The sequence below is a fragment of the Scophthalmus maximus genome, chromosome 7 (assembly GCF_022379125.1).
Source record: "Scophthalmus maximus strain ysfricsl-2021 chromosome 7, ASM2237912v1, whole genome shotgun sequence".
Taxonomy (NCBI): domain Eukaryota; kingdom Metazoa; phylum Chordata; class Actinopteri; order Pleuronectiformes; family Scophthalmidae; genus Scophthalmus; species Scophthalmus maximus.
Window position 1 is genome coordinate 19,263,492 of NC_061521.1, and position 27,164 is coordinate 19,290,655.

Sequence of the window (27,164 nt, forward strand, 5' to 3'; positions counted from 1 at the left end):
GCGTGCGTGTGTGCATGTTTTTATCAATTCCAGCAAATGAAAAGGAAGGAGGAAGTAATCAGGAAATACTATTATATTGGAGTAAGATAAGCAGCACAAAGAGGTATAGCACAAGATTATTATTAATATTTTATTTTACATATAGTCTAGTTATATATGAATTATATTAAATATAAAATCAAACCATCTAGACTTGATTAGAGCTAATACAAAGACATTGGAGAACAGACTGTCTACTGACCCACATGACTCCACTGGACTGCAATAGTTCGATAGAAGTCACAGGTCAAAATCATTATTGATTTTCACTTAACAAAGATGATTCTGAGTGCAGCTTAAGTATAAAACAGAGTAAGGAAAATAAAGATTTAGATGCCAACACATTAGCAGAAAGATCTATAGAGATTAGACAGCTGCACCATCAAAAAAAATGTATAGAATCTACTGATCATATTTTATTAATATAAATAAAAACATGTTGGTTTATTGGGCCAACATTATGTTGCGTTCCTGTCTTGTTTTTTCAAGCCATGTAGCCTAGTTAATACTTCTCAGGGCAGATGACGTGCATAACTGGGAAGCTGTTCTGTGACTGGCTTTCAAGGGTCATAAAAGATGAGCGGTCTATAAATCCCAGACAGAGAGACAGACAGGCAGAGAGGCGAGGGTTGGTGAGTGTTGGTGTTCGAAAAGTTAACAAGCAATATTTTCCTTTCGGACGAACCGCGATCATGTCATACTGCGAGAACACAATTAAGAAAATGCTGCCTAAGGTAAGAATGAGCATCAGCAGTTGAATGTAGAATGAATCATCTCAAAATCAAACATAAACAAGGAAGTTTCACTTTCAGGAAGTGAAATTAATAATAATTCAATCTTTGTCTTTTCATCATTTGTTTTAAAGACTTACCTTCGCAAACATGTGGCTCATGAAATATATGTTGCAAAGACCTGCTTCAAAAATATTGAGCCCATGATGGATAAATACGGTAAGAAGACGCAAAATAACAGCTCACGTGCTTTTGCTCCTCTTTTTATACATGTGGATATTTTCACCATAATTCATCTAAACAATACTGTTGTTGTCGTGTGTTTTTTTTAATTCAGTTTACAATGACGGAACCAAAAAGGACTTGATGAGTCTGACCGGAACTCTTCCTGTCATGTTTGATGGTAATTTGCATTTTGTAATTCTGTTTAACTCTGAAGTTCATTCTAGTCAATTTAAAGTAGGTAATCACTCAGAATATGCCCGATGAAATAACCCTCTGGCTTGTCTTTACACAAGACGAGACCTACAACATTCCCATATGCCTGTGGCTTGAGGAAAACTACCCGCAGTCTGCTCCTATCTGTTACGTAAGACCCACACGTGAGATGGTGATCCTCAGAGGAGATTACACCTCCAGCAATGGGCAAGTCCAGCTGCCTTACCTGGAGGAGTGGAAGAGTGTGAGAACTGAAACATTATCTTATATTCTTCGACAGGGCTGCATTTGAATAAAAGACAGACAATGGCATCATGACTAAGTAAATCCTACACAGTGTGATGTTGTTTAGAGCTTTAAAGCGCGTATGCTACACTGGTGTGACTGTCCCTTTACCTTATCAGGGCGAGTGTGACCTCGTGACCCTGCTGCAGGTGATGCAGTTCATGTTCGGGGACTTTCCTCCCGTTTGGATGCAGCCTCGTTCAGAGCCGGAACGGGCCTCATGTAAGTAACACGCTCAGTGGAAAACAAGACAGCCTGTTGATTCAACACAACAAAAACATCTTTGCCCTAGAAACACGCTGATGTTGATAAGACAGAGGCGAGATTCATATCTAGGCCACACCTGATTAGGTGTGAATCTAGGTTCACCGCTCATAAATCTATGGTGGAGAACCCATTCAGCTGTCAACATGTTTTTGAATTTGTTGTGACTGATAAGAACCATTCTTTTTTTTTTAGGTCAGCAACAGTTCCACAGGCAACCAGAGGTGCTTGCAAAGAGAGATGGAAGTTCATATCTGTCTGTACCCAGAGATGATGGCCAGCCTTTCCTGCAAGAACATGAAACCAACTGTTAGTGTTTTGTGACAATCGCTTGAGTAAAAACTGGTTTGGTGTTGGCTGTGAAATGTTTTAGCCTATGTACAGTGTCCAATGGTATCCATTGATTGTTTTTTAAAGTTCAGGAATTTCAGAGAAATGCTGTAAGTCTATTTTTCAATCTGTAAATGTAAAAAAAAAACACCCTATTAAAATATATCTACTGTGTTGGGGGGACTTTGTGCCAAAATGATTTGATAGCTGTGTTCAAAGACTTGAATGACTTTACAAGCTGCTCATAAAGCTGTATTTTCATTACATTTGTTGTGACCTTGGCCACAGAAGACTGTCATTTGAAGAAAACATGCACAGTCAGGTGCAGCCTGATACAATGCAAAAGGCATATTATAGAAGAGTGTGGTTTAGTTTATTGTAACAGAAAACAGAATAAAGCAGAATTTTTAACATCTCTTTAGTTTAGCTGGCCAAATTCCACATTTGTGTAAGCCATGCTGCTGTGTTTAAAAAAAACATCAAAACCTAGACCCACCACAACTTTTCACACAGAAAATAAATTCCAAAGTTTATAGACTATGTACAAAGAAAGGACTGTGAACACAAATAATAATAATACACGTTCAACGGATCTGCAAAAGAAACAGTGTTGACGGCACTTTTCATTTCACCCTAGTATGTGATATTTGAAATAAACCCATTTAATTTGGGGAAGACTTTGAACATCGTTTTCAGCAAAATGTCATGTGTCATTTGTCCCTCAACTCTAATTGGTTCCATTTTGTATCTGTCTCTCTTTGACTGCTAAATGAATTCTAAAATGTGGAATTAGGGATTCTTTTTTGGGGGGTATTTTTTTTGTACCTTGCACTGTCCCCCCATCAAATACTTGCCGTTTTAAACTCATTGGCCTATTGTTCTATTATTTTAGTTGTATTTTAAGTGAATACAGTGATAGGCAGTGATTAGAACTGGACTGCACTTCGAAAAAAAAAGATATTGAAGTTTGATTTTTAGCAAAAATCTGGATATACTTCCATGGAAAGCTGGTCCACATGGTGAATTATTATATTAAAAAGCAATCATTTTTCTTTTGAGTCATTAAAATTTGATAAAGCAGAGAGAGATCGTGATAATATGTTTAAAAATAAATATAAAAACTGCAGGTGACACAAGGAGAATTCACGGCTACAGTGTGATCCTTTGTCTTCATTGTCATAAAAACTATTTTCGCACTGAGCAAAAAAATGACGAGTATTGCGACGTGTACTTTGCTCACGCAGACCGGAAGCAGTCAGGTGTACTGCCGGAAGTTCCTTTTGTTGACGATCGGATGTTTGTGTTTCGGCCTCTCTCTTGACTGTTTTTGTCTTTTTCTCTCTCATTTGATTCACTGAATCGTACAACACACAGACGTTGTTCGTGTCGGACTGGAGGGTGTCGTATAAAAACCGAGTCATTGTCTCAACTCGCGGTCAGGCCCGTCCCTGGGCTAACGTTAGCCTAGCGTTCAGTGAAGTCCTGCTAAGCTAGCGTTAGCTTGTGTTAGCCGTCAGCCCAGCTGGCTTAAAGAGACAACCGTCCACTCGATTAACTCATCGATAGGCAACGGTCGAAACAGACATTAAGAAACCATGGCAGTTGTCAACGAAGGTGCCCTGAAGAAAATGCTGAAGGTACACAGTAGCATGTTAGCTAAAGTTACCGACAGCTAACACGGCGCTATTAGCTAGTTAGCTTGTTAAGACTTCCTGGAATGGCCCATGATTATTTATCGTCCTGTATCTCCGAGTAGTTTGGTACATTATATAATTGTTTTCAGGGCTCACTAATGTGACTCATTTAGCTGAGATTGTTTTATATAAAATAAACGGCGTGTTACATTTTCTGGCTATCTAGCTTTTCCACCTAGCTACCATGAGCTATCTATACACATATTACATTATCACTATTATATTATATTTCTATAGACCTGCTTTTATGCGATGTCGACTTTTTCTATTGTCTTTTTCTATCTTTTTTTATCCAGATGTGTGACCTGAAAACCGTATTGTTGTTGGAATGCTGATTTTAATTGTCTGCGATTTGTATTTTTTTGTGAAGGCAATTTGTGAAGCTAATTGTGAAAGGTGCTATATAAATACAATTATTATTATATTTAAAACTACGATTTCAAGTTGTGTAAATGGTTGTTTGTTTTATTTTTTCCAACAATTACCCCACACGTCAATTTGGCTGTTGAAGACCCTTTAAAACTATTTTCAAAAGATCGCTGGCTGAATGAAGAAAATTCCAATTTGTTGGAAAAGTAGCACCCCTCATAGAAAAGTGTCAAGTCTTTCTAATGATGAGTGTCAGCAATTGTTTTCCGACTATACTAACATACATGCCCTTTCCTCTTCCTCTGTTGTCATTGCCCAGCAATACAAGTACAGAGATCTGACTGTTCGAGAGATAACCAATGTCATCTCCCAGTACAAGGACTTGAAGCCAGTCATGGATGCCTATGGTAAAAAAAATTTAAAAAATTATACTGATCAGTTATATCTGTTATGTTCACATGATGGTGTATATATATCATGCATGATTTTGCTTGTTGACGTGGCATCTTCTTGTGTTTCAGTGTTTAATGACGGTTCCACAAGAGACCTGATGAGCCTGACAGGGACAGTCCCAGTGAGCTATAGAGGTAAAGAATGTTTTTCGGTGCTTTCTTCAAACAAAGAATTAGAAAATATTCTTGCCCAGTCACAAAGTCTTTCCCTTTTTGTGCTTGCTCTACCTCACCCTTATTAACCTGCACTTTTAAAAACAAATTTCTCATCTGTACGCCCAAATACTGTAGGAAATGGGCAAAAAACACTTTGCTCAATGAGATGGAGAGTGAAGTTGACTGAACCAAAACACAGAGAAATTTAGTAGCATTGCAAGTGTCCTTGTAAACAAACTGTAATTTTGTACATGTCTTGGACTAGTGAGCTTCAATCCTAGCCCAGTGATTCTCAACATCTGGGTTGGGATTACATAAATGCATTGCTATCTTGCTTGATATCCAGACGAAGTTGCAAGAGATTTAGTAGACTGAAATGTATTTGTTTTACAGTATATCATTATTGCCCTTCAATTTCGTGGAGACTTCCCATGTGCTATTGTATACAGACCACAAGAGGGTACTTTATAGTTTAGTAGTAAACAACTAAGGGTGGAAAAATTAGAGAGTTGCAACTTTAAAAATTGTGTATTTTTTTTTGCTTATCTTCAGGCAATGTCTACAACATCCCAGTGTGTCTGTGGTTGCTCGACACATACCCCTACAACCCTCCCATATGTTTTGTCAAACCTACCAGTGCCATGATGATCAAAACTGGCAAGCACATCGATGCCAATGGAAAGATCTACCTGCCGTATCTACATGAGTGGAAGCATGTAAGAGCGAGATCTTGAATTGTATATTGTTTATTCAGGCAATGACAATGTGTGTAATGTGTCAAAAACATATGTTTTATGTGTTGGCTCTAACATAGACTATTATACAAAATAAAAGTCATGTATACCTTTTAATATATTTTGAAATGGCGCTGTCACAAAGGCCATACATGCACTACTGGCCTAATATTTGAACTGTGACTTGCCTGTTGATTATTTGACATGCTGCTCTGCGTTTGTTGTATTGTTAAACAAAACGTAACCATCACTGTGTCTCTTACAGCCTCAGTCAGACCTGTACGGTCTCATCCAGGTGATGATCGTTGTTTTTGGAGAGGAGCCTCCTGTGTTTTCTCGTCCCACTACTCAAGCCCCCTACCAGTCCTTCCAAGCAGCAGGGCCTCCAAACCGTGAGTGACATGATTCTTTTGCTGTAAACAGGGTAACAAAGTAAATGGTAAATGGACTGTATTTATATAGCGCTTTTCTAGTCATATAGACTAGAAGCGCTCAAAGCGCTTTACAGGAAAGTCACATTCACCCATTCACACACATTCATACAGCGCTGCTATTTACCACGCATTTTTCTGTCACATTCATACTCAGTCATGCACTGTCGGAAGAGCCGTCAGAGGCAAGTTAGGGTTATGTGTCTTGCCCAAGGACACAACGGCATGTGTACTGGCGAGAGGTGGGATCGAACCGCCAACCTTCGGGTTGGTGGACAGCAACCTTCGGGTTGGTGGACAAACGGCTCTACGTCCTGAGCCACAGCTGCCTCACAAGTGGCCCCGGGTATTGTCTGGAAGTGTCACAACAGAACAGAATGATCCATGGACCCTTTTCATATGAAGTGCTAAAAGTAGATTTTACATATGGAACACCGCAGCAAAAGAGAAAACAAAACATGTTTAAAGCATTTTTTTTCTTCGGCACCAGATGGAGCTCACAGTACACCCTTGAAACTGTCAGTGAATGTGTCTGTTAGAGTGAATGTCCAGTATGTCCTCAGCCCTGATTGTTTCACTATCACTCTCTATCTCAGCTTCCTACATGCCTGGCATGCCGGCAGTGTCACCATACGGTCCAAGCGCTAACCCAGGGTAAGATGTTTGCAAAGCATTTCTCTCACCTGCCTTAACTTATCCTCGTAGTCTCTTCACTGGACAACCATGTCAATTACATATTGAAGTTATAAAGGTATTTTAAATTTTTTGAAAGTGGAAAATGTAAATCTTAAGCTATTTGTTGATTATATTTGTATTTGCAGAGGCTATCCAGGATACCAGTACCCAGGGGGTAACTCTTATCCAGCCACCGCAGGCCCTGCACACTACCCCACCCAGTCTCCAGTCTCGACAGTCGGTATGTGTTACATTTGGTATCTGGGGTGTTTTATTTCTGCTTTTTATCAAGGGGGAAATTTAAAGGTTGGAATTTGCAATGGATTCAAACGATTTTACAATAGCAGCAAGATACAGATGAATCTGTTCACCCAGAAAATATTAAACACAACATTGAATTGTACAACTGTATCTGGGGTTTTATTATATTGCAGTACAGTGATTCAATATCAAGCCAAAGGTCAATTCACAACAGACAAACCAAATTTTTACCCCTTCCCGTGGTCTTTAGGTAACTCTGAATTAAGACACTTGACCTTCTGACTCAAATCTCTCACCCTCTGACTTTGGTGGCTTGCTGAGCTGCCACTGAAAGGTCATTGCTGTAACTAGAGTGGGGAGCATTAAAGGCCAAAGGATAGGATGGACCTGAGAGCAAAGGAACAGCCCTCTTTCCCCTCCTGCCCCCACACCCTAAACCTCAGAATCACACAGCACTATTTTTAGACTTGGAACGGTAAGTGCACACAATGACAGACCTATGATCAGGAGACCCATCTGCCGTCCCAGCACCAGTTTGCACCAATGAAAAGCTGGTTGGGGACCAATGTGCAAAAGAAGTTGAAGCAGTCTCCTAAATTTATTGGAGAAGAAAAATGGGTTTGCCTGAATACTACTCTGATCCCGAGGCCGATCAACTCGGACATTTGTAGAGCTGACTCCAGACTGCACCCCGAGTGGTCTTGACTCAGAAGATATCCATCAGTGCGCTCACACTTACATAACCTGGTATTTGGCAGCTTTTGAAGCTTTAGTTTGTGATGGACCTTAGTGTGACTGATATGAACACCACCTTGTACATGTGTGGGTTACATAATATTGTACCTTCTCTATCGAACATCACTAAAATACAGATGGACAGTTTATGTATGAAACCTGTATAACGCAATTCAGTAAAACAAAGAACAAAGTTCAAAAAAGTACAGTTGACTGCTGAAATGTTCTGTTGGATTACATCACTTTACAGGGGTTTCCTTTTTTTAAAAGTCACTGTAGCAAAATTATTCGAACGTGTCACAAGCATCTGTACTTCTGTTTATACACACTGTTTACACAACACTTACTTTGTGCTGAAATTCGGACCCGTGTAACCTTTGATACCACTCAAGCTATAACCTCAATGAATGCGAAAGCGAAATGTCAGCTAATGTACAGATGGGTGATGAACTAAAGGTAAAAACCTAAATAAATGACTGAAGAAACATAATAGAGGCATGTGGCACACAGACAACAAGGGATCAGTGAGGATTTAAAAATCAATGTTTCACATGCCGCTGCATTCACTATTATGAAAGTGTTTGAGAGATTTTGGACATCTATAGGGATTATAATTTGGAGGAATGATGATCATCCCTTCGTACTTCTTCTTTACCTAAACACACACATGCTGTTTTTTGCGTAGAGCTTTTACGTGTAAAAGTATTTCGGTAATTTGGCTCCATGACCAACATGTTTGACCTTGAAGAACTGTTCACTGTTTAACATTGCTTCCCTACCCTCTTCGTCTCAAGGTCCAAACCGAGATGGCACGATTGGCGAGGACACCATCCGCGCATCACTGATCTCAGCAGTAAGTGACAAGCTTCGCTGGCGGATGAAGGAAGAGATGGACAGAGCTCAGGCTGAGCTAGACGCCCTGAAGCGGACAGAGGAAGACCTGAAGAAAGGACATCAGAAACTGGAGGAGATGGTCTCAAGACTGGACCAGGAAGTGGTGAGAGATCCCCCTCTTTTAAAAAAACTTAAAAGGAGAAAATTTATCTTTTCAATCATTATCTTTTCCATAATAACAAAATTTAAAAATGTTTTCGTGGTTGTTTTGCAGACCGAGGTTGACAGGAACATCGAGCTGCTGAAGAGGAAGGACGAGGAGCTGAGCGAGGCCCTGGAGAAGATGGAGAACCAGTCCGAGAACAATGACATCGACGACGTCATTGTGCCGACCGCGCCGCTTTACAAACAGATCCTGAATCTGTATGCTGAGGAGAACGCAATTGAGGACACTATCTTCTACCTGGGAGAGGCCCTCCGCAGGGGCGTCATAGACCTGGAGGTTTTCCTTAAGGTGACCACTTCAGGACAAGCAAATGCGCAAGAGAAACGAGTGTTAAACACACTTTATCCCTGAGGTTTTTATTCACTCTTACTCTCTTGTGTTACAGCATGTACGCCTTCTGTCCAGGAAGCAGTTCCAGCTCCGTGCCCTCATGCAGAAAGCCCGGAAGACGGCCGGCCTTAGCGACCTCTACTGACCCCCCCCCCCCACACACACACACACACACACACACACACACACACACACACACACACACACACACACTCACTGACTACCTGACTACCTTTTGTATCTTCACACTCTCCTTCTCCCCCCCTTCTTCCTCCCTTTTGTTTGATCCCTATTTAACATCTTCTTGCATTTCAAACTGCCGCTCCTTTGAAAAAATTCACAATGAAAAAACCTGTGACAGAAATTGGAGCGGCAACACTTTACGGACAACTGGACTGTTCTTGTTTAGCGCGGTGAAGTTTCAAACTGGCCACAGTTGTAGTGTGACACTAATAATTTGTATTTAGATCTAACCAAATACTTTTTTTGAGATCATTATACATCAACAGTCATGACCCAGAGACACGACATTGTTACTTTTGTGGCCCAATATAAAATAAAACAAAAACACTGTCACCGTGCTGTGAAACAGGTACTGTGCTCGACGTGAAAACCTTCCACAGTCACATGCTATACTTGTAAAATTGAGGTGCCAGCACCTTCGGTGTGTAATGTGTGTGACAATGAGTGCGTTTGTGGACTAACTGGGTTGTGAGTGAGTGTATATGCTGCATTGCAGGGTGCCCCCACAGGTTCTGTTAGTGACCCATTTGCCAGACAAAGTAATTTGACTAGTAAGCACAAATTGTTCGGGGGCTAGTAGAGAGGGGCTTTGTAGAGAGCCCCTGTATGTCCACAGCCCCACACCCCTCATAATGAAAAGGTTAGGCCACGATATTAATACCCAGGGCAACCTTTCGGGAAGGACATGGGCTCGGTGTCGGGATTTGATTCTGCATGGGGTCTGGGTCTTGTTCAGTTATCCACAGAGTCAAATGAAAATCCTTTCATGCAATAGAAGTGATGATCAACGTGGAGCTGAGCGGTGTTTCTGTTTTGTTTCGGCCTGTCAATGAGTTGGAATTCTGAGTTCCCATCCACTGGCCCACACTTTTCTGTATAACCTTGATCTGTGTTTGTCTTAACGACGGTGTGGTTGAGGTTCTTTCATCACGTGTCAGCTGCTCAGGTCGACTCTCTGACTTCATTAACTAGTAAATCATGTACAGTGGTTGTTTTACTCTGTGCAGTGTCTTTAATTAATGCAGGTGGCAGTCTTGACATCCATAAATCTAAAAGCTATTGAAAAGTTTTTTGTTTCTTTACTTTTTCTATTTCCCCTCGTGCTGTCCAGTAACTCCTACTGAGAAGTTTAGGTTTTCAGTAAAAGGTTGTGAATTAAGCCAGAGCTTTGGAGGGTACAAAAAAAAGTGAATAAAGGACTATTGTACTGATCAAAAAGTTCACTTATGTAAAGTTTGCAAAACAGGTCTCATTTAAATAAGCCTTTTACTAAATGCACTTTGAATTGTATGATAGTTTATCTGCTGTTATTTTTTTTTCTTGTTTCCAAATCAACCACCTGTTCTTTTATATCTGTAGATTTATGTAAATCAGTACAAATCAAATAAATCAGATTTAAAGGTTCATCTCTCCGAGATCATTTTGTTCCAGTTATTGAGCAACGTCGTTGTATCTAATAGTTTTATTTCTGTCGCACACACTTGTTGGACAAACCACACGAAGTAGCACTAATGGACAGTATTGTAGAAAGCAGTGGTTTGTTCTCGCTGATGAAATGTAGTCATGCTGGTATTTTTCAGTTGGTTTTGGTCTCTCGTATACAAACCTCTAATCCGCCACCGTGTGTTGACCCACAGATGTGCGCCGAGAACAGCTGATACAGCTGCTCTGTGGACTGGCAGACTGCCTGCTGCTCGGCCGGACCACAAACACAGCAAAGAACAAAGGACACGTTTGTTTTTATCATCTGGGCAGATTTATTCAATATTAACGCCAAATCAAAATCAATATCCAGCTGCCATGACAGGTAAGAGTTTCTCAGTGAGTCTGTGAGTGATTTGATCAACCATATCTAATGTTTGTAACATTATTCCATAAATAGATTTTTATTAGTATTTTACGTTCATGAATAAAATAATCCTCTGTTAATGTTCTTTATATCCTAATAGAGTCAGGAGTTAAATAAATACAAAACTCTTTAAGGGTATTAAGGGTGCGTGAACAAACAACACCTTCAGGATTGTTACCTTCTGTCATGATTCATAACCTGACCGTGGTCATAATCCATGATGACTCTTTCCCATTGGCTCTCTGTTAATCTCTTTGCTGAGTTAAATTGTGGTAAGCACCCACTTAAAGTTTCGCATGTGTGACCTTTCTTGTTAGCAGCTTGCCTTTAAAATATAGTTTTTCTGTCAGTGCACTTGTGGTTACATTTATTTTTTTTTTTTAAACAGGCTACGATGACAACCGGTCGATTGTTCTTCTCAAGTGATAAGGTACTTTGGAATCACAGGAGTTTAGCCCAGTGATGTACAGTATACACAACTACGCAGTTATGACTCTAGGTGGATAGAAGTCCTTCCTCATAGAGAATGGAATGTCTCTATTGTACTCCAAATAATAAAAATAAAAAAATGAACAGAGATTACCAAGTGGAAAAAAACCCAACTGGTAACAATCACAGAATACCCAGAATACATACCAACTAGGAACAAGGAGTGCACAGAAGTAACAGCACAAACATACAGTACGTAGAATACATAGTATCATACACTCAATATGCAAAGGCCTTGCAATTGATGTGTAGACAGGACAACACTGAATGAGATCGAAGGCTACGAGATGTGTTTCTGAATATTCAGTAACAGAGGGAGAGAAGGCGGGTGGGAGGCAGCAAAGGAAAATGATACCCATGCATCACTGTATGAAACTAGAATCTAGCTCTCCAGTGGTTTAGCTACAAACACTTGGCCTTTTTTGTTTCGATACTAAAAGGTCTCATTCGATCGTTGCCGTGAAGGGACACAGGAGGTACAGTAGGTGAGGGTTTAACTACGCGGTGCTCGGTGTGGTGTGTAGAATTCAGGGGGGGGAGCGCTCTTCACATGGTGAGCTCCTTCTGTACGCCCCACAGGGTCTCGGCACTCTGCACCAGCTGCTTCTCCTCCTCGGCCTTCAGCGCCACGTGGATGACGTCGGTCAGGCCGCTGCTGCCCAGGACACAGGGGATACTCAGGAAGACCTCGTCCTTCACGCCATGCATGCCCTAACAGACGGAAGGGGAGGAAGAGGAAGAGCAGCTCGTAACGACATCTGCAGAATGTGACGCAAGTTTTGTAAAAAACTATTTCAAAAAAACGATTTGCCCGACAGTGAAATGTATGGCTTGCTACACAGGGGAGCTCACCTGGACCAGTGTGGACACAGGGTGCACTCTGTGCAGGTTCTTGGTGATGCTTTCCACCAGATTGGCCACAGACATGCCAATGGCCCAGGAAGTGTAGCCCTTCAGCTTGATAATCTCATAGGCTCTGCAGTGCACAGAAAGGAGAAGAGAAAAAAAATTAAAAGCGAGAATTGCATCGTCTCATGGATGAAAGAGAAAATCAAGCTTTTTAGTGTGATTTGGTATTTGGGACTGTGTTTCCTGCTACTTTGTTATTGTCCTATAATAATAATAATAAAAAAGTTCCATTTGTCAGGATTTAATATTGTAGTTTATTTCATTGAGCCAGACCGGGACGTTTTAAGTGAGGTAACGGGTAATAACACTGTACAGTATTATGTAAAAGAGAGTAGCACATGTATTGTGTGTGTACTGGCTGCCGGGCTTTGACAAAGCAGAACACTGTGTACCTGTCTCTGCTTGCCTCTGGGCTCATTTCCCTGGTAAAATTCCTCTCCGGGGCAAGTCAGCTCCATTGGATTCAATTGGGCCTGCTTTTATGTCAAAGTGGTAGTAGACAACTGTTTTGGCTCAAACTTGCACAGTGTAATGGCTGATAGAAAAACGACACCCTCCACGCTTGTATTGGTCCCCTATAAGCCTCGCCGTGTTATTCTCTTGGCCAACTGGGACGCCTCGATTTTTTTACGCCACAAAGGAACTGTGTCACCCGTTGCATGACCAAAATCTATCCCCAGGGTTGGACATTGCAGACAGTGGAACAGCATGGAGAGAGAAAAAGAATTCCGTTGACGAAGGAACAAAAGCAGGCGAGGAAGGAGAGTGATTGAAAAGGATATAAAACAAGAGTGAACCTCGGACGAGCTTTCACATCGTGGAGAGCGCGCCAGGACTTGAGAGGCTTCAGAAACAACATGCAGTTCCTTTCTTTCTGCCAGATCGGTAAGTAACGCAACCAGCCTACTTACTAATACTACAGGACGTTAGGGGCACGGAAGTTGTCTGTTGCCTCTTTGATTAAAAGTCGCGATCGTTGGCCATTGAACCCTGCAGATCTGTTTCGATAAGACATCATGTTTATGGCTCCAACCTCACACAACCTCGTTGCATCCATAAACACTTTTATCTGCAAGAGAGTGTGCCAGGGTGTTCAGGGAGCTCTTTCAGATCATTGGTGGTTTACTTCAAAAAAAAAAAAAAATTGTACTCACCCATCAACCACCATCTTGTGAACGGCCTTCCAGTTCTCACTGTCATCCTCAGTCCCCATTTTGGGGTTTAGTTGCTGCAGAGAAACTCCGGCAACGTTCACGCCGCTCCACACAGGCACTATGGGAAACAGTGATCAATTAGTCCATCTCTGTTAGAAAAAATTGTGACGCGATCAGTGAACGGGCAAATGATGTACCTATATCAAAAGATTTGCTGTACATCCACTAACAGGAACAGTGGCAAGACTGTCAGAGATTTTTTATTTTTGCTTGAAAAACTGCGTACCACTGGAGTCCCCGTGCTCTCCGATGATCCAGCCGTGGCAGCTTGACGGGTGGATGTTGAGCTTCTCTCCCATGAGGTGGCGGAAACGGGCGGAGTCCAGGTTGGTGCCAGAGCCGATGACGCGGTGACGAGGGAAGCCACTCAGCTTCCAGGCCACATAGGTCAGGATGTCCACTGGAGAGAAATGATCAGCCATTAGTCCCCACTGATGTTAACACAATATAAAGTAGATAGATTCCTCGAATACGCCCCGACAGCACTTCAAGCTCCACCGCACATTCTCTCCTCACATTCCCATCCTCCCTCGTTCACACCCCTCTCTTACCTGGGTTGGAGACCACCATCAGGATGCAGTTGGGGCTGTACTTGACGATGTTCGGGATGATGAACTTGAAAATGTTGACGTTGCGCTGCACCAGGTTGAGGCGGCTCTCGCCCTCCTGCTGGCGGGCACCGGCAGTAACCACCACCACCTTGGAGTTGGCTGTCACGCTGTAGTCTGTGACGAAAGTGACAAGACAAAAAAAGATCAGCGTTCTGATGCAGCTACAGGATTATACACTTCCAGTGTTGGTCATTCAGTGATCTGTAGCAAAGGTTTGTGTTATTTTTGTGCATTTTTCACCTTTGTCGGCCATGATCTTGTGCGTCTTGAGGAACAGGGATCCGTGCTGCAGGTCCATGACCTCGCCCTTCAGCTTGTCCTCCATCACATCAACCATGGCCAGCTCATCACACAAATCCTGATCACATACAGTACATACAGTAAGTCCTTTCGGACGAGTCACCACGCACTTTATACAGTCTATGCTGCAGCCAATCTGTCATGCGGATGAAGCCACAGGGAGACCAACTCAAAGTGGACGTGCTCTGTGCTATCCTTCACTTTAACATCCTGGAAAGGGATTTCAAAGTGAAGAATAACACAATTCATCATATCTGCCTTGGCTTGAAAGAACATTATATTTAAGACCTAATTTCTCTGTTGTCTCTGTTGTTCCTCAATTGGTGAAGATCCAGCTACAGTGACGTGATATATAAGAGCGATTCCGGTATGTAAATATATATATATGAATATTAGGCTGTAAAAGTCATTGAAAAGTCCACATTTCCGATATGACAAATCGTTAAACTTATTTGAGGAGAGCTATACACACATTACGTTGATGCGAGGCTATCAAAAAGCAGTGTCAACAAAAGAAAAGCTTACAGCTGCACACATACTCTAAGCCGGATAAGTTTAAAACATGTTGCTTGGAGTATGTGTGCAGGCGTAACCTTTTCCATCGTTAATATCAAATATGGACCTTTTTACTTTATACTTGCACTTACCTGTTGGCAAAATATAGATAAGCCTAACTCACTCTAATAACCATATTCCTACATAAAATCTACTTCTGTATGGGACAACATACCTACCTGTTTACTTAACTGCAATGCTTAAATAAGAAAAAGTTAATTTATTTAATTTGGTAATCTAATATCTTGATGTCTTAAAAGGATTACATTTAATTAAAACAGTTTGGAATATTATATTCCATTTCTAACAATAGATCTATCCTACACATTAGTCCTTATAAAAAAGGAATGATTTGCATTAATATCGTTGCCAAGAAAAATGACAAAAGCAGAAAGAGACAATGCTGTGTCAGCATTCACACTAATAAAACATTACATGTACAAAACTAATATATAAGTTAAGTACTTTAATGAGCATTTCTATGCATGTGTTGTGCAAAAGACTAAAGATTTTAAAATGATCAATTTAGATGATGTTGCAGATGTTAGACCTCTTGGCATAATGTCAAATTTCAGCAGTGACGAACTCTATCTCAATCCGAAGTATAAGATTTTGTAGGTGCGCTTCTGTCGATGGTTATTGATGTCAGGTTTAGAATTCAATAACATTCATTTTTGTACTTGTGTTATATATATTGTATTACAAATGAATTTATTATTTATTTATTTATTTAGAAAAAATGTGCTTTTTAAAAGGCTTTAATATGAATGTATTCTTGCTTTTCATTATTTTTAAATTAAAGAAAAAATTACAATTAATTTACACCCAATTAACACTTTTAAGTGTTTATCTGGTTAACACATGTTTTACACATAATGTGTAAAACTTACACAATTATGTGTTACGCTGGGTAACACAGCTGTTTGCTGTGTTGACTTTAACACAACATGTGTTGTCCCTGAGCACACTCAGTAGATGTGTTGAAATTCATCACGTCATTTGTAACACATCACTTCTTAGTGTGTAGCAGGTTGCATACAGACTTTCTTTTCTACCTGACTCAGATCAGGGACTATTTTACACTCATTCCATTCACAATGCTAGTGGTGATGCTGTGGATTTGCTTACTCATTCGTGTTTATCTAAATCTCTTCTTCTCAGGGGTTTATGTGTAGCCCCTTCCACCCACCCACGACTTCACTTTTGTTTCTTGTACTTAGTAATACCTCTGTAATTTGCCAACTTACTTAACTTTCTCTTTACTCATTCAACACCATTTAGTGACTTACAAAACCTATCTTTCTCTCCGGCTCACCTTTAGCAGGATGCTGATGGCGGAGGCCATGCCCACCATGCCGACGCCCACCACCGTCACCTTGTTCCTGCTGCCAACAGGCTCCTCCTTCATCACGTGGCTAATCAGCTTGTCATAGGTGGACATCTGAGGACAGTGAAAAAAAACAGCAGGGGAAGTTGGTGAGGGATGGAGATATACTGTAACAGTGAGCAACAACAAGAGAAATGAACATGGGGAGAAGAGATGGTGAAAGAAAAAAAAGAATAGAGAAGCAGGGACACTAGAGTGTAAAAGGGGAAGTGGAAGAGTGGAAAGAGAGAGGCACTAGAGCAGAGCTGCATAATGTTTGTGGCAGTGAGGCCCTCACAAGGGTGTACGTGTGCCTAAGCCCTTTCTCATTCAACAATGACTCAGTCATACAGAAAAAAAAAATTGGTTTCTGTAAAGGATCATGTAAGTTGACCTTTTTCATGACCCCAAAACAAAAATTCCATCAACCACAAGTTCCCTGTTTTACTCAGCTATGTCTGCCACTCTTTACTATGTTTGCTTCCATAAATGGGTGACAGATAGCACTTGCTTCACAGCGCCTCTCTCTTTCTCTCTCTCTCTAGGGTCTCCATGGCAACCACGGCCAGGGGAAAGTACTGCAGACGGTGTCCGTGCAGCAGAGACCATCGACCGGCTGACGTCACACCCGCCACTATTTATGTTTCCTGCCGGGGATGACATGGCAGCGGGGGTTGCTCACACTCACAGGAAGTTACATCACCTGCGTGATTACCAGCCGTGCCTCTGTGAAGTGGAGACGCCGACCACATGACCAGACAGCGCACATGTTGCTGTGTATACCTGACAAGGACTGATGGATAGTGATACCTTTTTCCCAGAGAGGATATTTAAAACCTCTCCAGGGTGAGTTGACACACAATAGTGAGATATTGTAAGTGGGACGGTCACACCTTATTTATCCCTTTATCCAATTATCTCTCACTGAGAGGTGGACTGGAGTTTACTACATAGCAGTGCGTGACCCTGAGGTTAGCTGCGTTTGCCCTTGACAAAAGAACCCTTTTGTTAATTTACAGTACAGGATTGCTGTACATTTTCAATACTTATACAAAATATGCCCAGCCATATTACTCCTTAGTAGCTCAACTGAATGAGGATTACAAGACGGATTATGAGGAGCTGAGGGAACTTAATGCGATATGGTTGGGATGAGAGAGCGTGATGGATATATGTCGTTGTCAAGCTTCGGATTATAGGAATATTCTCCGACCTGTTCCATACAACTGCACGTCCGCAGCAGCTCTGGCCCCGACTGTACTATCATATTTCCCCCGTGCACATGGAGACCATTACAGGTATCACCGCTGAGGTTTTGAAATTTTCCATAAGCCCTCCAGGCGATTTGTGATCAGCCAAAAAGATCACTTCAACGTCTGAACTTTTTTTTTTATCTGCTGTCAGAGTTCCACATGCAGGTGGACTGTTACCAGCGACCATGCCCACGAAGGCACCAGTTTGATGAATCAGGAATCAAAAATGATTTGGGGAACATAATGAAAATGATATTGTCACGCAAATCTGGCTAGGCACTCAAACACCGGGAGATGGCAGCAACGGCTCCACCCTCACCAGGACGATGGACACGTCCAGCGCCAGCTCGTCCGCCGGCACCGGAGGGCACTTGTGTAACACGCCGCGTCATCACACTGCGATGAGATAATCGAACGCCGGAGGGTTGTCATAGCAACCTGATCGCATCGGCACGTTCTCCTTTTACACTGGGTGTAATGGGTTTGAGGGCTACAGACTGTGGCACATAATCACTCACATGCATGTGCATACTTTATATTTAGATTTCCAATCCAGTGGTGCCCGCGGGGACCACACAGGCCCGCATCCTGTCGTAGAAATGGTTAAACTTCCCATCACTCGAGCAATGCGGAAAGAGAAAGGACAAAAAAAACACGAAATAACTTCGCAGCCTGCCTCATTACCGACCAATCGACGCCCCTGATATAGACTGAAGACACACACACACACACACACACATCCGCTGGATCGTCTTTAAACATGCGCATCAGGTTGACAAAGTCCCCTCCTCTTCATCGATGAACAGGGAAGTGACTCCAAATAAAATAATTCCCGGCGAAGCCCGATGCGTAAACCGAGCGAGCCCCTCCGTCGAGTGTCGTGTGTCGACTTACCTTTGGATTTGTTTCTGTTGGAACCAAAAAAAACGGGGGCGAGAAGAAGACGAGGTGGAGTGGATCTGTGTGTGAGTGTGTGTGAGGACAGCCTTCTCCGCAGAAGTGGTGCTGCTGCTGCTGCTGCGGGAGGGGCGGCGAGTCCCGGTATTTAAAGCGCCGCCCCCTCCGCGGACATGCTAATGAGGCTGGGCGGGGACACGCGGCCGCGGCGCATGTTGCCGGTCACGTCCCCGGCAGGATGCGCATCGTCATCGCGTGGCAACTCTTCGTCATCGTCTCCACAGGTTTGGTAACTGTCAAAAAAAAACAAAAAAGGAAAGAAAGAAAGAAAGAAAAAGATCGCAGCCTGCGATGTGATGGATTCAATAAAAACACAAATTGAATATTGTCACCGACAGACTTATACAGGAGAAGGCGCTTTTATCGGCGTCTTGCTTTTTCTCTTCCGCCAATTCCACCACCCGCAGTGTACAGTCAGCGCCCCAAAATGTCTGCACTAATTCTTTCATGATTTAAAAAAAAAATATGATTCATTCATTCCTCAACACTGTGTGTGAGGACTCGGTTACAGTTACAGCCACCATTATGGCAGCCGGACACTGAAACATACATGTTTCAATTCCTGAAACATGACCCTCATATGATGCGACCTGGAATACATCTTACATATCTGCTGTACTCTAACAATGAGATATATACATATGTATTTTTTTCGACTTGTGTCTTCTGGCTCTTGATGTAACAGTAACACACCGGGGGGGGGGGGGGGGGGGGGGGGGGGGGGGGGGGGGGTGTTCGAATGTGGCAGACAAGAAAAGGAAATCCGACCCGAGAGGAGTTGGCGTTCGGGTGGGTATTTGCGCCACCTGCTGTTTGATTCAAGTTACTACAGCAGAGTCAAGTTATGGTTATGACGCAACCTGCCCCTTGTGCACCGTCCTATCAGGTTTATTGTCTCAGTCCGACGGAGCTGATTCGTCTGACAAAAGACACAGACTTTGCGTAATCGTTGCAACACAGCATTTCCACTTTATTATCATTGTTCTGGATCAACCCTTTTTTATTGTCTCTCACCGGGACCGACGCTGTGTGCTCTCAGCCTATCCCAGTTCCAGATAAACTACATGCCACTATTTACTCTTAGATAGGGTTAGAGTCCTGTTCTCTCCTCAAAGATATGGGAAGTTACGTGACCGGTAACACTTTTCCAATGTGTTAATCAACAATTGGGAGGGAGGCGGGGGGGATGTTCACGGACTGGATTCTTTGGAATTTTTCTTTATATTTGTGTGTTTAAACTTTTTTTTTTTTATTGAGAGTGGAGTCAATATGCGCATAACAAGAATGAGAATTTATACAGGGTATACAAATGCAACATATAGATAGTTGGTAGATATACTGTATATGAAACTAATACAGAAACCACTCTCATTTGGAAATGAAAAAAACAACAACAACAAACAAACAAAACCCACAATAAAATAAAATAAGAAAATACCGTAACATAAGATATATATATATATACGTACATACACGTACATAAAAACAACAACAACAACAACAACAACCCTCCCTCAGTTAAACACAGTGCCCAAAAGCAAAACAGAGGATCCTAAATTATGCTTGTGGCAGGTATCAATCTATAGCATTATATTCTATTTCTCCAAATGTTTCATAAATATTTAATAGAAGGTTGCCAGATAGCTTCAAATAAGTTCACCTGGTCAATTCTAATATATGTAATTGTCTTTGTACATGAGCAACATCGCTGAATGAAGGTTATAGGTCATGATTCACAACCTTCTATATCCAAATCCATTTTGACATTTTCAAACAGTGAACCTTCATCAGCTCGTCCTCCATGTGTGATGAGTACAGAGCAACGCCTCGGGTGTGGAGTACAATACATCCTTCAGTTTTTAAAGGTTTAAATTACAACATAAATGTTTTACACAGCAATGTAGGTTGAAGTCCCACTCACATCTCAGTTCCTGCTTCGGTTTTTAAAACCATTGGTGTTCACACACTGCAGATATATGCTTTTTATTAAGTACGACAGAAATCTATTACTTGTGTTGTCGTGTTTGCTCAAGCACACTTCAGCAGGCCAGACTTTAAGTGACACGGAGGTTTGAATCCAGATCGTCTCCAGATGAGCTCCATTATTAGTATCAATTTGTATCTGGAGTCCTGAGATGTATTTATTTCTCCCTTCAAAAGATGCAAGAGCTCTCCTGCTTAAGCATTTTGTTTGTTTTGTTTGTATGTAGGGCTGCAACTAATGATTATTTTCAATACAGATTAATCTGTTGACTATGTTCTCGATTAATCGTTTGGTTTATTGACCGATAGAATGTCAGGAAATGGTGAAAAATGTTGATCGTGTTTCCCAAAACTCAAAGATGATGTTTTATTTTGTCCTCAAACTAAAGATATTCACTTTACTGTCCAAAGAAACCAGAAAAGATTTACATCTAAGAGGAAGAAACAGAGAATTTTTACTTTTTGTCTATTAAAAACTACTTAAACCAATTGATAGATTATAAAAAAAAATAACTTGTCCAGTTATTATCCACTGGTGTATTACATGCAGCTCACCAGCAGGAGGTGCTGTCATAAAGCCAGTAGAACAACCACCTCTTCTCTTTTTCCCTGACAACGTTGCCACATGGAGGTGAACACTAGTTCCTGGTTGACTCACCTTACACATGACTGGGTAGTGAAAGTTGCCAGTATTTCATGGAGTCGGTCACACATCCATTAGTTCATATTAAAAGCACAAAGAATATGAATCTGCCTCACATAATCGTTTCTATTTAGCTAACAAAAAAAATAGATTCAGCCATTGATTTGTAATTATGTGATCGAATCAAACGGAAGGTTTTGTTAAGTCACGTTTCGAATCTAATACTGAATTAATCATCAAGATGTTCAGTGTATATACCGAGTAAAAATCAGGCCTTCACCTACCTGACCCACCGTGGTTTCGCAGTGGTTCCCCGGGAATACTTCAGGTTATCTTATCAGAGCTGAAGGATTTTCATTTGCGAAAACATATTTCAAAGTTTGCTGCTAAAATCTATCCTTTTTCTTAACAATAATAAATACTTTGTTGAATCAGGCGGCAAAATGATCTCCTCAGAAGCCCCGGCCAGTTCTCCTCAAACGGCAGTCCCGAGCTCTCCGGTTTAAACAGCCTGTATCACACACAAGTAAATGAAAACATCAGTGAAATGTGTTGAGGTGCCTCCGCGTGTGACTGCCACAGTGTAAAACACTGCTGGAGACAGATGAAGCCGCATCAGATGTGTGTGTGTGTGTGTGTGTGTGTGTGTGTGAAATCAAAACTTCATCTCCTCTTGTGAAACATCCTCGGTTCGCCTTCCTCGCTTCACTCCAAACTTTACCACACTCGAACTAACTCCTTCCCGTCCTTGCTACTGAATTACACCTCGTCGTCTTTCCAATGGTCTCTGGAGTGTGTGCCAATTCAATCAGTGTAAAGCGCCCCCCCCCAGCGGAATAAAGAAACACAAGTTTGCCATGATAGCTTCCCCTCTCACACCGCAGGGTCAGTTTGCCAACATGCCGTTATTGCACGGGGCATTGGGACCCAGGTGTGTCTGCTGAGGCTGATATCCTACCTGTCTCAGCGTGGCGCGTAATGGAGAGGAATCTAATCACCTCGCTGCAGCCTCCTCCTCCTCCTCCTCCTCCTCCCGCTCCAGCCTCTGTTTAGAAACAGAACTGAGGCCGAGGAACAAGGAACATCAATCATAAAAGGATTCTCTGGGGGGGGGGGGGGGGGTTGTCACTCTTACAACTCTGTCAGAACAGCATCCAGCTCACTGGAGTTACCTCACTTTAACTTGGACCCCCCCTGAACCAACGAACATTTAAACATCAGGATCTTACCTCCTATTTGATGTGTCCGTCTTATTCCTCTTCTCCGTTCATCCCAAACTCACTTCCCCTCTCTCTCTCACCTTCCTTCCTTCACATCTTTCCCGCTGCGAGGCCCTCCTCCTTCCCTCTCCTCCTTCCTCCAGTTTCACTCCATGCACACTTCTCCGCCTACAATTGATAACATCCCTGATGGAGCTCCTTTATTAGCCACCCACAGGCAGATTAACCAGTGCAATAATACACCAATCAGCGGCAATTATGCACTGATAAGCCCAGGGAGGGCTCTGCCTGCTGGATGCAGGGAAGGATGTGGCAGTTGCGGAGAGATTGGGTGTGTTTAAGTGCATGATTAAAGATTGTGTGTCTGTGCATAAATTCACGTGCGTTATACGAGTAAATTTGATTGAGTATTCATAGTTTGTTTTTTTTGCCCGCAGTTTCAATCCCTTCAGAGGTCATATTATCATAAGCAGATGTGAAATCAGTCCTTATCTCCCGGTTCACGTCGGCTGCTAATTGAAGCGACAGGCCGTGTCCTCGTCTCTGTTGTGTTGCGTTATTGTTGAACACATAAGAATGAGTGCAGGTGGGGGGGGGGGGGGACTGCTGAATACACAGAGGTTTTAAATCCATATGGTGCACCATTACTCTCCCAGTGTCATATTATGATAGAAGATTATTATCTCGTCACTGCAGTACATCAAAACGCTTGGGTTGTTTCAACTTCGCTGCCCAAGCAGCAGCCTGGCACATTGTTGTGGGCGCAGCTAAATGATGATGAGTAAAAATGAGTTAAAGGGTTAGAGTTTCCTGCCTGCAGGCCCTTCACGAACAGGCCAAGTCTGATTTTAAGAGCAGCTGCGTCCCCCCCCCCCGTCAGCACACACACACACACACACACACACACACACACACGCACAGAACATACAGTAGGAACACACAAGCAGGAGCTTCTTTTAAATTGCAGATCAAAGACCCTGGAAGCTGTTTACTGCTGTGCAACCTGGAAACCCACCAAACTTCCCAGATCTGCTTCACACCAGCAAACTCGCCAAACTGTGTGTGTGTGTGTGTGTGTGTGTGTGTGTGTGTGTGTGTGTCTTGATCAGATTAGTCGTTCCACCCCCCCAGCTGGCTTTAGAAACAGTGATCCCGTCCTATCAAATCAAAGTGGACCGATATACTTTGGGTTTTTCATTTGGCTCTCTCAAGTTTTTCGAGCGCGGCGCAGCAGCAGAATGTGATTAGTTCTTGCAGTTTCAGCATCAAAAGGCTGTGGTGTAATTTTGGAAGCTGGCTCGGAGAAAATGTGAGTGTGTGTGTGTGTGTGTGTGTGTGTGTGTGTGTGTGTCTCTGCCTCTTTTCACCTTAGTTTCACTGAACGCACATAGTTAGTCTCTTCCAACCTTGAGGTATCCCAGGCAATGACGCCCAGAACTCAATCCTGGAGCAGAAATGAAACAGTCATTTGCCATTTCTTGGTGCATGAAATTAAATACATTTCCTTTGGCTGTCTCGGCTCTAATTATTTCCCACAGGATTTATGATGGCGTCACTGTAATTTGCTTAAGGACAGTGTATACACATGCACTGTGGACTGCGGCAGGTGGCGTCACATTCTTTCACATGTCACCAGAGAAGCTCTGCGACGCTCCTGTCTCTCAGTCCAGTGACCTTAACACCCGTGACCGACATGGGAGGGGGAGACGTGCGTGTGCGTGTGTGTGCATGGCAGCGTGTGCTTGTGTGAACGAAGGGGTAAGGTTAATTGAAGTTGTTAGAGTGAAAATGGTTCCCTCGGGGGGACGGAGCAGGTGGAGGCGGCGGGTGGGTTCAGCAGTGGGTGACAGAGAGGGACTAGCAGAGGGAGAAGGGTTGGGGTCAAAGGGATTGCTCCTCACCCCGATCCTCGGAGGCAGTGATACATGAGGACAGAGAAATGAAATGATTCATCTAAAAGGTCAGGCGTGTCTGTCCCCCTCGCCATCCGACCCCTCACCCAAGCTTTGCTTTTGTCTCTGATCCCTTTTGTCTTTCTCTGCATTTTTTTTCCCCTTCCTGCTAAATGAGGACAAATTGACTCATTTTTCAAAGTACGTCTTATTAATTTACACAATAACCTTTACTGAACCAATCTGTGCGCATCCCTCTTCGCCCGTTCTCACACATTCCTGGCTGTCTCTCTCTCTCTGCCTGCCTGTCTGTCCCCTCCCGTGGGCCCTCTCCCCCCTTACTGTAGTCTTCATTTCACAGATGACAGGTTGGCTGACTGTGATCCAACAGATGCTGGGGCGGGAAGACCTCACCGACTGTTTTAACTCCAATCAGATTTCATTGCTCTCCGGAGGAGCCCCTTCGCCAGGCTGACATTTCGGAAAAAGCAGGAGAGAGGAGGTAAAAGTAGGAGAGAGAAAGAGAGAGAGCGGGAGAAGAGGAGGTATATGTATTTGTGTGTACATGTGCTGGTTAAGGCAGGGGGCTGATGGGAAAAAAGGGTGACAGTCATTTCCCCCTGTGCCTGGTGTGGGGCCGAACTGCTGGCTTCAATCAAATCGGACACGTGTGTGTGTGTGTGTGTGTGTGTGTGTGTGTGTGTGTGTGTGTGTGTGTGTCAGTGTCAGAGACGGAGAGAGAGAGAGGGTCCGGCATCAGCAGGGATGGCGACGTCGCTGGTAATGCATCTGCCACTGTCGCTTGCTCCTGCCACCCCTGCATCGCCCACGTCTGTCGCCTCCTTCCTGTTCTCCATCCATCTCTCTGTCTCTCTCTCTCTCTCTCTCTGCACCCCACCTCCATTCTCCATCGTAAGTCTCCCTCCCTCCCTCTGAGACAAAGACAAAAGCCACCGCGAGTTACTACAGTATGACTTTGAAGCTGTTGTTGGAGGAACAACATAATACTACATGCGATAATACTGTTTTGTGTCTGCCGAGGATCCTCATCCAGACGGCTGTACATAGTAGAATATCCCTAAAGGTCACTGTAGTTCTTTCGAAAGAGAGTAGCCTTGTTTCCTTGACACTGTGCAGGCAATTTGGATGCTATTATCATACCACTCCTGTGACAGCTACAATGCAGTTACTGTGATCGATTGGCAATGGCAAAGAAGGCAAAGGGAGAGGTGATTTGAGCCTGGTAATTTAGTCACGATTGGATTCGATTTAACCTCCTCCTCTGTGGCCTGTAAAGAGACCGCCTCAGAGTTTGTGTAAAATTAAATGGTGGCCGGTTTTACGCTGTATTTTCTGACACACAAACATATTTTTAGTCGGTGTTCGGTTCAACGGGCAGAAAAAGCGGACAACCAGAAGCCGTCACCGGTCGCTTCTTACACACTGCGGCCACACAGAGGTGATGTGACATGGGCACACTTCAGACCCAACAGACATGAATACTGTACACATTTTCAGATTCGTCCATGCTCACAATACACCCACACAACTACATGTCTGATTAAGTACACCTCTACTCTTCTAAGAATATTTCAGTTAATATGTGGCGATGGTTATTCTCAGTATATTTTTACATGACTCTTGGCCTTGTATACTACACAATAAACTGTCATCAGTATTAATTGCTCTTACAGTGTCTCTGAAGCTTGCACTGATCGCAAAATCAAGAATCAAAACATTATAGTTCGTTTGTTAGCCACCAGCTGCACACTCACAAACTGAACAAAGATTTGAATATAATAAATAAGGTCAAAATGTTAGCAGTGTGTTAGGGGGTGGATCTTGCACCACTATGTCCATGATACATGATGTACCATGTGTTTTTTCTATCCACTTAATCCGTTAGATCATGTACCTATAGCACACACAGTGATTTTCTAAAGGCGAGAGCGGATGACATTGCCAGAAGCAAATTGGCTAGAGAGGAAAGCGTGCTTTACGTGTGTGTGTGTGTGTGTGTGTGTGTGTGTCTTTTTCAAGGGTACCCAGCCAGTGCACGACAGGGAAAGGTCACCTGTGTAGTCAGGCCCACAAGCGACTGCTCTTAATAGTGAGTAAATGGGTATTGGCAAAAAGTCAGTGCTTTTTAAATGACTGTTTTCTTGTCTGGTCGGGAATCTACAGAATATATATGGGGTCTTAAAATAGGAACAGGGCTGGAGGTTAAATGATATGTGTTTAAAAATTATTACTTTTAGTAATATTTACTAGTACGGTTTAATCAAAGGTGCATGCAGTTCATATGGGTGTGGTAACGATGTCAGCAAATGTGCAGAATACAAAGCCTGAGGGGAAAAAAAACAATAACTAATGTTTGTCTTGTGTTTAAAATACCTAGATCTAATATACAGCAAAAGATGCAGGCGGCATATTTTGATGAAGCTTAAACCATAGAGGAGGATCATATTATATTTTCTATATGAAATCACTCAATTCTGAACTCTAATTAGATTTAATTGGTAGTAGTAATAGTTTCATAATTTGTGTGTTTCTCTACTTTTTAAAATGTATTTAATGTTTTGCCCTTTTCTGATGTTTTCTTCTGGCTGCTTATCTGTACTTTCCGTGAAGCACAAGGAATGACCTCTGTGCGTGATGATGCGCCGTGCAAACGAATGTGCCCTGTCGTGCCTGGT

At 42.6% G+C, this 27,164-nt stretch overlaps 3 protein-coding genes across 4 annotated transcripts; 2 read left to right on the top strand and 1 right to left on the bottom strand.

The window, feature by feature from the left end:
- Positions 1-632: 632 nt before the first annotated feature.
- Positions 633-2,261, top strand: zgc:123278 (uncharacterized protein LOC641569 homolog). Its single transcript, XM_035643664.2, has 6 exons — positions 633-773; positions 905-989; positions 1,108-1,173; positions 1,289-1,452; positions 1,613-1,715; positions 1,953-2,261. Exons 1-6 carry the CDS (start codon positions 732-734, stop codon positions 2,069-2,071), a joined length of 579 nt encoding a protein of 192 aa, XP_035499557.1. The 5' UTR covers positions 633-731; the 3' UTR covers positions 2,072-2,261.
- Positions 2,262-3,332: 1,071 nt separating this feature from the next.
- tsg101a (tumor susceptibility 101a) lies at positions 3,333-10,631 on the top strand. Its single transcript, XM_035643662.2, has 10 exons — positions 3,333-3,724; positions 4,470-4,557; positions 4,672-4,737; positions 5,311-5,474; positions 5,758-5,884; positions 6,520-6,577; positions 6,745-6,839; positions 8,389-8,591; positions 8,703-8,942; positions 9,040-10,631. Exons 1-10 carry the CDS (start codon positions 3,683-3,685, stop codon positions 9,127-9,129), a joined length of 1,173 nt encoding a protein of 390 aa, XP_035499555.1. The 5' UTR covers positions 3,333-3,682; the 3' UTR covers positions 9,130-10,631.
- A 329-nt stretch (positions 10,632-10,960) lies between these two features.
- On the bottom strand, positions 10,961-22,009 carry ldha (lactate dehydrogenase A4). 2 transcript variants are annotated; one of them, XM_047333499.1, is made up of 9 exons: positions 21,978-22,009; positions 18,668-18,734; positions 16,470-16,595; positions 14,540-14,657; positions 14,240-14,413; positions 13,915-14,088; positions 13,629-13,746; positions 12,418-12,541; positions 10,961-12,276 (listed from the first exon to the last, which is right to left on the bottom strand). In XM_047333499.1, the coding sequence occupies exons 3-9, from the start codon at positions 16,593-16,595 to the stop codon at positions 12,112-12,114; spliced, it is 999 nt and encodes a 332-aa protein (XP_047189455.1). In that variant the 5' UTR covers positions 18,668-18,734; positions 21,978-22,009; the 3' UTR covers positions 10,961-12,111. The 2 variants fall into 2 exon arrangements, with proteins under 2 accessions (XP_047189455.1, XP_035499556.1); XM_035643663.2 differs by lacking the exon at positions 21,978-22,009 and having other exon boundaries at positions 18,668-18,823.
- Between the last annotated feature and the right edge of the window lie 5,155 nt (positions 22,010-27,164).